We start from the raw sequence: 15,125 nt of genomic DNA, 5'->3' as shown, positions 1-15,125 counted from the left end.
AGACACAATAGTTCAACGGATTGGTATCCGGAGATTTTGGTGGCCATTGTGCGCTGAAAATGAAGCGAGTAACCTCATTTTGTTACCATTCTTAGGTGGCGTGTGCTGAGAGCGATAATGCTGAGTCCTGTTGGAATGTCCAAGGTCTGCGGCCAAAATGTTTGCGTGCCCAAGGTTTTAATACACCCTCCAGAATTTTTTTTTGCGGTTATATTCGGTATTTATTCTGATGTCATGGATGATAAATACGAGCGGAGAGCGACCATCGGCTGTTATGGCGGTGGCAAACCGAAGGTGCACATTTTCAGCTGACCTCTTTGGCAAGTAAACACGTTTGTTTACAAACTGCTGGACAACGAATGTTTTCTCATCGGAGAAAATCAAATTCGGCAGTTCACCACTTTCGGCCAAGCGAAGCAACTCTTTAGCTCTTTTGAGTCTATTTTCTTTCTGTTGCGGTGTAAGTTCTTGCACTTTTTGGAATTTCAATGGCTTTACCCCGAGCTTATTATTCAATATTTGCCGAATGGAATATTGCGACATGTTCAGCTCACGAGGCATTTTTCGGGCACTGCGACGCAGGTTCCTATCAAGTCACTTCTTTACTTTTCGAGCCATTTCTGCTGTTGTGGTTTTCCAGCCAAATATAAAGAAATCACCCTATCACGCATGAATTCCATCACGAATAATTTTTTTTCTGGAAGATTCTCTCCAAAATGCTTTTGTATGCTTGTAAACAATATAATAAGATGTCGCTAGAATAATTTTAACAGTTTTCGGACGATTGGCTTAGAAATGGCAGCAGTCTGAAGTTGGTTGCAGTTGTTTCATCTCACCCTGTATATATGACTGAAAGTTGTGACGTATGATGCTGTCATGGCGATTGGCTCATATTCTCATATATGCTCCAATTATTTTCGATGGTTCCCTGCAATTTTAAACTTATCCCTCAACGAGACACCTCCTCCTCCTCCTGGACTTAAAATGTTTCAACTACTGTGACATGCATCCCTTGTGAAAATTAAATTTCAAGAAACAACCACTTAAGACCTTCAATGTATCACCTCAAGCTGAATCCAGTTCAAAAATATTCCTAAGTATTCTTCTTATTTTATTTTACTTAAAATGGAAATCTTTAAGAAAAAACTTCTTTAAGCTTTTACCATTCAATAGACAGAATTATGGCTTTTGTTATATTCTGCTCAGCTGAAGTTTATGACCAATGGTTGAATGGAAAATCATAAATTTCCTTGAGCGTTTTGTTTATGTTCTTAGCTCAAATGGTGGCTCAGACTTTTGTGGAGATGCATTTGCAAAATGAGCTATTGTCAGTTACATATTTATGCTTAACAATTCTAAAATATTCATTTTTCGAAGCACCTACTGTTGGCTGAGGTACTTTTGTTGTTGTTGAAAAGTTGTAAACAAAATTTTATGGACACACTACCTACCTACTGTTGTGGAGCGAAGAACATCCAAAACAGCAGCCAATAGTAAAATAAAATAAATCTTACAAATGCATTGCAGTGCCCAGAAGGAGTTATTGTTGACGAGAGAAAAAAAGATTTTTTATTTTTTTTTTTAAAGAAAGAAGAATATTTTATACCAAATATGCCGATTGGCGACCAAGTAAAATTTTCAGAAAATAAGGGTTATCATTGTTGAATGGGAAATGTAGCCTAATTCCAGGAGAATGGGAAAGGTAGCCTCATAGGAATGCATTTTCTGTCAAATTTAATGGCATAAATAACGTGTTCCCATATCTGCATATGCAATGGACACATTAATATACATTTTGACATACGAAATGTGGTTTAAGGTATATTTTCAAAAATAAAAAATTAAACATATGGTTTCTTTCTGAATGGCTTGCCAATTTCAATGAAGATGGCTTCTAAGGACTCCTAATTTTTTCTCACAGTTTTTGGCATTTTTCGAGATCTGTCTCATTTTGATAGTCAGATTTCGAGGTTGACGTACCTCGAAAAATGCCAAAAACTCTGAGAAAAAAATTAGGATACCTTAAAAGTCATCTTCGTTGAAATTGGCAAGCCATTCATTCAAACATTACAAATAAATATTGTATTATTCTTGAAAATAGTGCTATTTTATTCAACTAAACTGTCTTCCCTTTCCAAAACTATTGTAAATTCAGGCAACTATTTCTTCTCGTTTTTTTTTTTATTTTGCAAACATTTCAAAACGCTGCCAGCAAAACTTTATGAAAAGCCATTGCCCGCAACTATTGCCAACAGCAAATCCTTGATGCATTTAAATGTGCACTGCTGGTGAAAGAAACCCCATCAATAAAAAGACCAACAACAACAACAAACAATTTTTGTTTAATGCCAAGTTCAAAAGTTTATACGTCATCCATGATTCGAGGAAGTTTGGGTTTTTCTATTTGTGAAAATAAAAAAACTAAATTTTTGGTTGATGTATTACAGGGGAGAAAAAAATTTTTGCCAAAAAAATTAAAAAATAATTAAAAAAAATTAGTGGAAAAATTATAAATTTTTAGGGTAAAAAATAAAGAATTATTTTAAATATATACCAAAAATGCAAGGATGTTTAATATTTGCAAGAAATCAAAAAAAAAAACTACTTTAGACTATTTTTGGGCAAAATTTTCTGAAAAATCATTTTTGTCCCAGTATAATTTGATTTTCAAAAAAAATAAAAAAAAAATATTGGTTTTATGTAAAAGTGCAAGTAAAAAAACAGCTTTTTATAAATTCCTAAATTCCGCATGAAAAAAATCATTATAATTATTAAAACAGCGAATATCGTCTGGATCGATATCCATCAGAATCTATCCTATTTGAACTTATATTCCACTTTTTAGGCACAATAAACATAAAATCGGATGAAGATATATAGATGTGAGAGCTATATCCAAATCTGAACCGATCCCTATAAAATTCAGCAGAGGTATTTCTATACTGTATCTGAAAGTTATTTGAGGCCCTTTGTGTTTGGTTAAACTATATAAAATGGACCCTAAAAACGTTTGATCCCCCCTTTTTGGGATTGTTATGTACCAACCAAACTGACTACTGATGATAGCGCATAGTCACCGTATAACGTTTCATGGGAGTTAAGGTTACTTTTAAGGTTTCGGAAGAATTTTCCGAAGAAATGTATCCTTTTCTTTCCAAATTTTCAATTTGCTCCACTATTTTATATAGTTCGCATATAACAGTGCTCTTCATATTCGGTATTTCACTGGTTGCAGTCCCAATGAATTTTGCATTTTAAGTTCTCATTGGATGGATTATTTCCATATCTAGTCAATTTCCATTGATTTTTTTTTCGATTTTTCCCGATTTGAGAATTTTTGCCATTACATCTCTTTTATCGTGTTTTTAGCGATTTTGAAAAAGTAATTATCTTTTAACATTGGTCTAACCACGTTAAGTTATTTCGATATCATTTGACTGACTTTCATGCAACCCGCCATCAATTTCAGTTCTCAAGAAATCAAGTTAATTAAATAAATTGGTATTAATATTCGAATTAAAAAAATATATAAAAAAAACACTACAAATGTACATTAGAAAAAGTAAGTCAAAATGGAAAAAAAATCATGCAAAATAAAACATTACTATTGTACATTTCAAAAGTCAAAATGAAAATGTTAATATATCACATTTTTACGCGATTTTTTTGAATATTATCCTTTTCGGAAAAGAGACAATTCCGAATTTGTATGAATCGTTAAAATCGGATCAGCGGATCTTGAGTTATAAGCGTAGTAACTAACACAACTTACATTTATATATATATATATATATATATATATATATATATATATATATATATATATATATATATATAAATAATAATAATAATAATAATAATAATAATAATAATATAATATAGATTTGAAAAAATTTCGAAATTGTTCCCAAAACAGAAGAACCCTTCGTATCGTAGGCCGAATATAAAAAACCTTTATCTTACTATAATTTTGTGCTGGTTCCTTTAGAGGCAACAAATTTTCGTCGTGTGGCCCCAGAATCACAGACACTCGGGTATTCACCTCCAGATTCATTCCTTTACATTTCAGTCTCAAATTGAAATTATTATTCTTGACGGTTCTATAGCCAACTCGGTGTTTGATATTTGATTACAAAATTTGGTACCCATTTTATTCCGGATTTGTCCTGTTCCCACTCTTAAGAGGAATAAAAAAATGTTCTTCATTTTTAAGGCTCCCGCATAAAACCTGAAATCTACTTTTTTTCAAAAATTGATCCAGTTTTGCGATTTCATTTTTTTATTAGAGGAAGCCGCTCTCCTTAATCCAAATGGGTTGGGAGGGCCGGATGCCATTCAAAATTGTAATTCTTAAGATTATTTTTCACATTTCCATACAAGAAAATTTCACCGACGTAGGCAGAAACGACTTTCGAAGCCCACTCTGACTACGTCGGTGAAAACCGTCTCAAAGTGCATCTACTGGGCTCGATCAAAAAGTATACGAGAAATCCGGCTTAAAGTGGGCACGAAACTAATATTTTGAAGTCCTTAACAGATTGAAAATATTCAGATCAAATTAGGCATCGAAATTTGTTCATGAATTAAAGTTTGAAAAACAGTTAATATTTTTTCCGTTGAATGTCCCGCCGAAATTGTTTAAAGTCTCGTAAACTCTACGTCGGATCATATTTGGTAACTCTTTTCTCATATTTTTTCTCAAAAACGCCAATCCGTCGCTAAATTCGACACTTGTTCCCATCCAATATTCCCTGCCCCTCTTAGATAGCAATGCATTTTCCCCTCTTAAGCCTTTAGCACTTACCTATATTGTGCTGATTATTGTGTAAAACTGAACCGAACGCCATTAGATCCTTGACCGGCGGTGCTCTCGTACTGAGGGCGGCGAAACCGTCGCCCAAAAATGACGCCAACGCGACAGCCCTAAGGGGCGCTTTTGATACTTCGGTGAGAATTTTGTGATTGTCGAGAATGGCGGGCGTTTGAAAATTTGCGGCACGGGTTGGGGGGGCGGTCGAGGGTTATCCACACAGAGCGTTGGGAAAAACCAAGTTTTTCTGCAACTGATTTCACTTTTTAGATTATGCACTTGGATTTTGGTTTTTTTATTTAATTTGTTGTTATTTTTAGGTTGACATTAATTTCTATTTTCTTGGATATTTTTTTTTCTTATTTGCCCCAAAAGTTGTTTTCTTAGAATTGTTTTTAAAAAACTCGAAGAATTTATTTGAAGGGCCAACAACAGGTCGTTGCCAAAATAAAGTTGTTGTTTGTTGTTAATAATCACGACGGCGGCGGCAGTGCCGGAACACGAGATTTGTTTTTATTTTCTTTTTTTTTTTTGCGAAAAAATTGAAACTTTTTGACGTTAATTAGCGCGCGCAAAAATTTTTCCAGTAGCAAGCGTCACAAGTTGCAAGTTTGAGAAGGGGGTGTGGGATGGGGGCAGAGCTCAGTGGGCTGGTTGTATGGTCTAAAAATGAGGGGGCCAGCGTTGCGTATTAATGCAGCATAGAGAGCGCGAAGACGAGTGTAATTTAATTGTTGGCTGGCTTGGTGGTGTTGTTGTTGTTGCTTGGTTGAATGGGGGTCTTATGCTTTCAGAAAGGATTAATGACTTAATTTCTTGTGCGATCTACGGACAAAAGCCGGTTGGTCTAAACGTAACAATGCACGCACACACACACACACACGGACACTTGCCAAAGCACCTACGGCAATTTTTTCACACTTCCGATTAAAGGCCAGACAATTTGGCGGTATTTTTGGTTGCACTTTCACTTGTTTTGTCAGTTGGAGTTTCATACACACTCGTACATATCACACCTCGGAAGGGGTTCACTTTTATCCAAAAAAATAAATAATTTAAATTTTCTGATAATAAATCCACGGGGTTTTGTGTAAAACAGGCTATACGTAATCCATCGGAGCCTTCAAAGGGTTATTTAATAAATTTTTTGATTTCCTCTTCTTTTAAAAATTTGTTTTTCTCTTTTTTTTTTTAATTTCCAAAATATTTAGTTTAATCCGTTCCTCAAATCATTAACGCATTTCTTGTTGTTGTCAATTTTATTCCAACTTCATTCACGTAAAATTTTCGTTTTTATTGAAAATTCTTTTTTGAGATTGCGCCGTGTTTCCTCCGCTACACATCGAAATAACCACGTAAACACTGAGCGAACGTCAAACGAAAACTAAACATGCCACGGTTTGATTTCAATGCACAAAGAGATGGATGCCTTGAGCAACGGCACACACCACAAACAACACAGGCGAAAAAGCAACAAAAACAACCCACAATTCGCGTGTGTGTGATACAGATATATGGCAGAGCAGCTGTAACAGTAGTGGTGGTTGGGGTGTTGAACACAAGCCCTCTTGCTCTCAGCCAGCCAGCCAGCAAAGCAAAGCAGCAGGTATAACAAAGCAACCGGTTTCCACACAATAACATCATGTGAAGGCTCTCCTCAACACACACACGCGGAGAGATGAGAAACACCCATTCGGGCACAACCTCTCAATTAGCCGAGAGAGCGAGCCACATTGCCTTGCCTTTTTTGAACAGCAAAGGAATGAAAAAAAAACCACAACAATGAGAGCGACATTCAATATTTCCCCTTAAATTACTACACTCTCTCAGAGAAACTCTCCTTCAATGAAACAAAACAGCAATTTGCCAGGGGTTAAAAAAGAGACCACCATTGTTTTCAGAGTTTCTCTCTCTTTCAATCACTCCCTGCCTTCTCGAAAAACGCAATGGAGTCTGTTGATGACATTTTCAATTCAAAACGTTGACTTGTCTCATATGTCGCCACGGCTACATCTGGCCAAGACGGAGTCATCATTTCTGTGGTTAGAGGGCGTTGCTAAGCAACTCTGGTGCCAGGCAGTGAGGCAAGTTGTCTGTGTTGTTGTTTTTTTTCAATGCTTTATTTTTTTCTTCCGTTTTTTTTTGTGTGCGTTATGCTCCCCAATTCTCTGTGAGAGTCCATGGCAGAGTATTATGTGAACATGTGTTTGTGTGGGTGTGTGTGTGTGTTTTGTTTTCCTCAACACAAAAAGAAAACAAACAGCAACAACTGAATGACTGACTGACTGAGGAGCTCACTTCTAAAGATGGTGCGAAATGGTTGTTTGGTTGGAACCAAACCATTTGTTGGGGGAACCAATAGCATTTCAAAAGTGACATTTTGCTCGCTCGCGAGTCTCATTTCGTCGAAGCCAAAAAGAAGAAGAAGAAGCGACATTGACTCCTCATGGGTTGGGGTGGGGAATTCATTCCCAGCCAAACCAAAAATACAATGTTTGTGTGTTTTTGTCCTGTGAAATGTTCCAACTTAAGCCGTCGTAGTAAAGTGAAGTGAAGGTGTATTGGCGTGTGTTTGGCTCACTTGTATTGTTGTTGTTGTTTGTTTGCTGGTTATCATTGCTGTTGTTGTTCTTATAGGTATTTGTTTTTCCTTTTCTTCGTCATGAACTTTTTTTCGTCCATATTTATTTTTTGTTGTTGTTGCTGCTGCTGTTGCTTGGCTTGCCTTGTCCATGCCTCGTTGGCTGGCTTGCGGTTGTGTGTGTGTGTCTCTGTGTGTGTGTTTGCACTTTTCCAAGGTAAAATGTCAAATACTTTCTGTTGTCTGTCATTTGTGTTCGCCGCTCGGTTCAAGTGCAAAAACATGAAGTTTTGCTTTGGCTTTAACTTTAAGTGTTGATGGTTTTTGTTTGGTTTGTGTATTGTCGTCGTCATCGTCGTCGTAGTCTTGTTGTTGTTGTTGCTGCTGCTAGCCCCAAATGTGATTCCTAGGTTTATTTTTTTGTTGTCTTACCTCCTCAACCACAGCCATAACCATAGGGTTAACAACTCTATTATTAGCAGAATTGTGTTGGGGATTTTAGACCAAATAGATAGGCATGTTTCAGTAATGATATAGTAGACATGGGCATTTGGTCTTTAAGGATCGATCAATGAATATAAAGGCCATAAAGATTGAACATATGCGTCCCATCTTTACACTAGATCTAATGAAATTAACAGGTGAAATTTTGGGACGTATTTTCTGACGAGGTGATAAATTTTACCCCCTCTTAATTTTCCAATTAAACTTTATTTAAAAAATATTTTTTACCATTATTTGTTTTCTAAGTATATTTTAAACTACAATAATTAAAAAACATTTTTTTAATTAAAACAAATAAAAAAGACAATTTCAAAAAAAAAAAAAAAAAAACGTGAAGAGTAGTTAAAATTTACCATCACCCCGTTAAAGGTTAAAGTAAACTGGAGAATAACTTAGAAGCCTTAAGTCTTGATAGTTAAAAAATGTTGACCCTTTTCATGGAGAGGTACCAAAAGAAGTCTTTCAACACATCTTCCACCAAAATAAAAGGCGATCTTATTGGAATATACGATACTTAAAAAAATGGACACCGACGTAGCCAGAAATGACTTTCGAAATTATTTTGGGAGGTACAAGCAAAAAAATGAGATTTTCAAGCACAATAATCTGAAAATTTACCAATTCCACTATCACTATAATTCTATGTGAGATTTACAGTTTTTTTTAAATTTTAAATTTTGCGGGTGATGTGTCAGAAGGAGTTAACCGATATATTTCCTTTTCGCAATAATTTAAAAATAGACAAATAAATTATGATGTGCAAATTGTTTAAGAAATCGGAAGTCCAACTTTAAGAAGGTTTTTATACCCTCGGCCAAATGGCTACGGAGGGTATATATCATTTGATATGGTCATAACGTGCCTCATCTAAATAACGGTTTTATACCCTTAGTCCCTTTGGACCAAATCCGTTTCAAGACATTTGGAGTCGATCTCGCGATAACGCTCGAGGGGAATATCCGATTTGATTCAAACTTAGTACATCGTAATATTATTGTCAAACTTAGATCGAGTTCGGAGATAGGCAATATCGACCCACTCCTTCTGGTACCTCCCCCACAAAATGTCAACACTTTCAAAGAAAATAATTTACTGCAAAGAAAGAAAGAGAATAATCCGATTTTGTTTCAACTTTGCAATTTCTAATATTGTCATCATTGCTACGTCAGGTGCAAAAATGGACAATATCGGTGCACCCCATCAAGTACCTCCCCCACAAAGGTTCAACATTTTGAATAATTACAACTCTTATAAAATGTGAAGTAAGGGTCCGATTGTCTTCAAATTTCACATATCCTAATAATTTTATTAACCCAAGCTCTGGTGTGGAAATGTAATGTATCGGTCCACTCCTTCTGGTACCACCCCCACTAAAGGTCGACATTTTCAAAAAAATATTATTTGCACAGAAAAGAGAATAGATAATCCGATTTTGCTCCAACTTTGCGAATCCTAATATTTTCATCAGTATTAGGTCAGGTGTGAAAATGGAATATATCGGTCGACTCCTTCTGGTACATCCCCCACAACGGTTAAAAATTTTCAATTCCATAAAACTCATAAAAAGCGCAATGAGCATCCAAATTGATTTTAAACTCAGCACCTTTCAATATTTCTATCAACACAGGATTTGTTGTGTTTATGGTAGATATCGACCCATTCCTTCTGGTACCTCCCCCACACCGATATTTTCGCATCTTCGCACCATACCTTGTGTTGGTAGAAATATTTGGATGTGCGAAATTTGAAGACAATCGGACTCTTATTTCATATTGTATAGGAGTCATAATTATTCCAAACTTCGACCCTTTGTATGGGAGGTATTGTCCGATATTGTCCATTTTCGTACCTGACCAAGCACTGACAAAACTATTGGGATTTGCTAGGTTTGCACAATATTGAATGATCCTGTCTCATTCTTTTCTTTATTTTCTTTAAAAATGTTGACCTTCTTTTGGGGAGGTACCAGAAGGAGTGGACCGATGTTGCCCATCTCCGAATTCGATTTAAATTTGACAATAATATAACGATGTAGCAAGATTGGGCTAAATCGGATACTTCCTTCGAGAGTTATCGTGCGCATCAGCCCGACGGACGGACACTCCTAGATCGATCTAAAACTATTATTTCTATGAAGCACGTTTTGGCCGTATTAAATGATGTATACCCTCTCTAGCAATATGACTGAGGGTATGAAAATGGACGGAAGTTCCCCGTTCTATTTAGGTTACCTTCCAATGTAAATTTTTCTATCATTTTAAATTTTTGACCTCCAATTTCATACTATTTTAGATTTTCCTGTAGTTTAGGAACATTTGAATTTTGTCGCATAGTGTTATTATATAATATAGGGCCTACATTGAAGAGGTTGGTTTAGAAAAGAACCAAATAATTTAGGGTGACCTATTTCACATCGGCTCATAATCTCAAGAAGCCGCAAAATGACTTATGTCAATGGAAAATCTTAGTGTCCTTATGAATGACACCGACAACATAAAATCTAAAAACTTTTGCCTTATTACTCCCTTATTTCCTTTCCCGATCAAGTTATGAGATTGAAAGTTCATGGCATCCCTAATCCTAGAACTGTGTAACAATACACCTCATTCTTCGTTTTGTTTTTTTTTTTCTTTGATTCTCTCTGGCTCTCTACTACTTATTTCTTCTTAGGTGACAACCGAGAAGAAAGAAAAAAATCCGCCCCTTTGGCAATTTTTCGCGGAGACTCTAATAACAAATGGTGCAGGTCGGTTGGACTTATTTTTCACAATTTTTTTTTTTTTATTCTTCTTCTGCTGCTGCTCTTTCCCATCTTTTATTGCCGCCGTGTTTGCCTTGATGGCGAGTTGTTATCCTTGCGTTTGGTTGTTACCTATCTGTTTGGAATACTTCTATCTGCTGGAGACTTTCAAGTTGCCAGGAGAGGGGAATGGATGGAGGTGGGGTGGAGTGGAGTGAAACGAAATCCTGGCATTTCCACAGTTCGTGCTCTACATGACACGGTAATAAGCCAAAGATCAAAACCTTAAATATGGACAAAAATATGAATAGCAGCAGTGGAACTTTTTTCCATAGGCGAACAAAGAAAAAAAAAACAAGCGACGAAATATGGGAATGTTCCCAAAGGTGGCATGGGCACAAGTTTACCTAGCCAGCTATCACATACGAATGAAGGCGCACCAAAAAAAAGCGAGAGTTTTTGTTGGCTGCTGGATGGATGGGTGGGTGGGTAAGTGTATGGGATGGAGAGGTTGTCTAAAAATGGCTGTTGCCTTTACAGCCCAACTATGTGGCCTAGTCGAGTGTATGGGTGTGTGTGTGTGCGTGTATCTGACATAGTGGGTGGGTAGCAATGTTGCAGGAGAATGAGTTGAGTGTTTGCTGGCAATGGGTGGGCGGGTGTTTGTTTGTCGTTCGTCCGCTTACTTGTTGTTATCCATCCACCATTCAGCCACAGTGGCTGTGTGTGGTGGCACCGTGTACACATGTATGTCGGTATGTATGAATGTTCGTACCTCGCTTGTCAGTTGTATTTGTCTCTTGTCTACTCTACAGCTAGCTGGCTGGCATGCTTGCCTTTTGTTGCCATGAATTTTTCTTCTGCTCCGCCGCTCATTCCATAACATTTTGACACACAAAATATTGCACATCAGAGTGTTAAGCTGTGAAGTGTGTTGCTGGTGGTGGTGTTGTTGTTGTTGTTGGTACTTTTGTTGTTCTTTGGTTTATGTTTTTGTTGTTTCGTGCCATTCGGTTCTGGTCTCTCTGTGTAGCCAGGATACTGAGTACTTGATGTCGAGATGTCGTTGTTATATTTTTTTTGGTTTTTGTTTTCAACCAACTCAACTTTATTTGCTCTTGGTGACACAATACATACATATATACATGCCTATGTGTATGTGTGTGTGTGTGTTTGTTGGCATTATAATCTACATGATGTTCCTTCAATCTGTGAGTGTGTACTTTTTTCTTTTTTTGTTCCTGTTGTTGAATGTCCTTTAACCAGCCAGCCATCCAGTCAGCCAACCAAACAGATAGACAGACAAGAGCAGCGATTTGTTGCTTTAGTTCGGTTATTTTTTTTTTTCTTCCAAGTTTTCTTTTTTTTTTTTTTTTTTTCTTAAGTTCAGTGTATCCAGTTATTTGCTGAGCACACACAAAATAAACGTTAGAACAACTATAAAAGAAAGAGGAAACTTTTTTTCAAAAACAAAAAGAAAACTTGGTAAAAAAGTTAGTTTGGCCAGACCGGTCCTAAAATACCCTCCACAATGAAGAGAGTGAAATGTTTTCAAAATAGCAGGATACGAGTGAGTTAAATTTCAAACTACAAATAGATGTGAAATCGATAGGAAAACAAGCAAAAAACCAACTAAGTTCGGCCAAGCTGAACTTAAAAAAAAAAAACAAGTTAAAAAGTATCAGTCGGTATTGCCGCCAGATATATACCCTCAGACTATGTTCGATTATTTAAATATATTTTGACTAGTATTAAGATTATTCAAACGTCTGACCCTCTATGGAGCAGGTCCCGAAGGAATGGGCCAATATTGCCCATTTCCTATCGGACCCAAAAATATGATATAAATATTTCGACAGATGTGCCAAGTCTAAATGGAATTCATGGGTACTCAAAATTTCAATATTTCGTGGGGGAGGTACCAGAAGGAGTGGACCGATGTATTTCCCCTTCCCCACACCAGACCATGGGTTAATACAAATATTAGGATGTGTGAAATTTGAAGACAATCGGACTTTTACATCACATTTAATGAGAGTTGTAATTATTCAAAATTTTGACCATTTTTGGGGGAGAATCTTGATGGAGTGAACCGATATTGTCCATTTTCACACCTGACCTAGCACTGACGCAAATTTTAGGATTTACAAGGTTGGAGCAAATTCGGATTATCCTTTCTCTTTCTGCGAAAAAAATATATTTTTTTAAAAATTTCCACCTTTTGTGGGGGAGGTACCAGAAGGAGTGAACCGATATTGCCCATCTCCGAACTCGATCTAAGTTTAACAAAAATATTACCATGTACCAAGTTTGGACGATACTCCCTTCGAGAGTTATCGTGCGCACCAGCCAGCCAGACAGACAAACGGACGGACGGACGGACATCAAAAAAACAGTAAAGAAATCTTAAAATCGGGCGGGGCCGAATTTATGATACCCTACACCACTTTGCTAATTTAGTAGAGCTTCGCATAACAATTAAAACTTTTCATGGGAGAATTCAATCATACACGCTGTGATTTTAATTTTAACTTAAAGTTCAAAGGACTAAATATGCCCGAAGCATTTGTATCTTTTAAATTCGGACTTGTATTGCCCATTTGGTCTATATCCAAATCGGCACCGATCTCCATAAAATTTGGCACATGCATTTCTGGGCTGTATTTGATATATTTCCCTGAATATCGTTGTTACGGAGTACATATTACGGCTGTGGGTAACTAATATAACAAATCGGATGATCAGTATATATGGGAGCTATAGCTATATCTGAACCAATCTTCACCAAATTTGATATACTAGCTTCTAGACTCAATTCGGTCGTAAGTGCCAAATTCCATCCCATTTGGATAAATATTACACGTTTGGTGCACAATTAATTTGAAATCGGATAAAGATATATATGGGAGCTATATCCAAATCGGAAACGATCTCGATAAAATTTAGAAAAGGCATTTCTGAGCTGTATTTGATATATTTCCCTGAATATCGTTGTTACGGAGTGCATATTACGGCTGTGGGTAACAAATATAACAAATCGGATGAACAATATATAAGGGAGCTATAGCTATATCTGAACCGATTTCGAATTTGGCATACTTATTTTTAGGTCCAATCTGAACGTACGTGCAAAATGCCATACTATTCGGGCTGATATTACACGTTTGGTGCACAATAGAAGGCAAATCGGACGAAGATATATATAGGAGATATATCTAAATTTTTACCGATTATCTCCAATTTCAATAGGGATCGTCCTTGGGCTAAACAAATTATTTGTGTAAAATTTCATCTGGATCCGGCAATAAATGCGAACTGTGTTTACAAAAATACATAAATCGACTCAGAATGTGATTCTATGCAGATCATCAAAAGGAACTATGGGCAAAGACCTAAAATGGTAAAGACTAGACAAAATGCATTTTGAGCAAAGGGGTTGTGTCTACAATACATAGAGTAACAGCTCATGGCAGAGACAATTTAATATAAAAACCACAATTACAGAAACAGATAAAAAATAAAAATTTGAAAAATTCAAAATTTTGGTTTCAAAATTCTATTCCATGGACCTTTCCGAAAAAATTGCACATTGCCTTAGCGGTTTAAACCAGTTAACATTGGTAACTATGTTGTCATGATATCGTAAAAACAGAGTTATTTTCACAGGGTTACCATATCTTGACCCTGTCTTGTCCTATCTTTACACTTCTATGTCTTTGCTATGGGTCTATCTCGTTTCCTTTTGCCTGTTACAAACAAATGCACAAAGACATAATACCTTGACCACCTTGTAGTGTAGGATATAAAAATCCGTCGAGAAATACCGCCCAAATAAAAACCTGTATAGGGGGGCTATACGAAGACGTGATGCTGGTTAACTAATTTTCTTATATTATCAAAATACCGAATAAAGGGAGGTACTATTATATGAGCGCTAAACTAAGACGTGGACCTGTATAGACAATTTTCCGTCACAGGTTTACAGGTACCCATTACAAACCTCAAATACGAAATTTGACGGAATTCCGGTGAAAATTCTCACGAAAATCCTGGAAATACCGAATGTCATTGGGTAGCGTTATATGGGTGCTATACTACGGGGTTGCCCGTATTCGAGGGACCTTTGGGCACATTCCAATCGACGAGGCTTGTCCGCAGGCAACATTCTTTGCGTCAATTGAATTTTGTACGGGAACAAATGCAAATCAATGCGAATAATCCGTTGTAAAGAGGACCGAGCCATGCCCAACTGCTGAGAACGGTGTTTTTGGGATGTTCTTGGGGATCTCTCAACACTGGCTCGTACGGCAGCGATATTCTCTGCCGATCGCCTTGGTCGACTTTTAGATGGCCTCTTCGGATTAGAAAGAGCCTTACTAGACGAAAATTTTTCGTATAAACGCTTAATGGTGTTCTTAGAAGGCGCACTTCTCACATTTTTTAATGTTTTAAAAGCACGTTGAGTTTTCACTATTGACTTCTTCTGTTGA

General features: G+C 36.7%; 1 protein-coding gene across 2 annotated transcripts in view; it reads right to left on the bottom strand.

Moving 5' to 3' along the window:
* The window catches only part of LOC101898123 (LIM/homeobox protein Lhx1), a 162,633-nt gene extending 156,457 nt beyond the window's left edge, over nucleotides 1-6,176 (bottom strand). For both annotated transcript variants that reach the window (XM_020035198.2, XM_005178900.4), the window contains exon 1: nucleotides 4,805-6,176. In XM_020035198.2, the coding sequence (XP_019890757.1) occupies nucleotides 4,805-4,847 (43 nt within the window). In that variant the 5' untranslated portion in view covers nucleotides 4,848-6,176. The remainder of the gene's footprint in view (nucleotides 1-4,804) is intronic.
* Nucleotides 6,177-15,125: the final 8,949 nt, after the last annotated feature.

The sequence above is a fragment of the Musca domestica genome, unplaced genomic scaffold (assembly GCF_030504385.1).
Source record: "Musca domestica strain aabys unplaced genomic scaffold, Musca_domestica.polishedcontigs.V.1.1 95, whole genome shotgun sequence".
Classification (NCBI taxonomy): domain Eukaryota; kingdom Metazoa; phylum Arthropoda; class Insecta; order Diptera; family Muscidae; genus Musca; species Musca domestica.
Note: the sequence above shows the minus strand (reverse complement) of the source record. Positions and strands in the feature narration are given on the sequence as shown.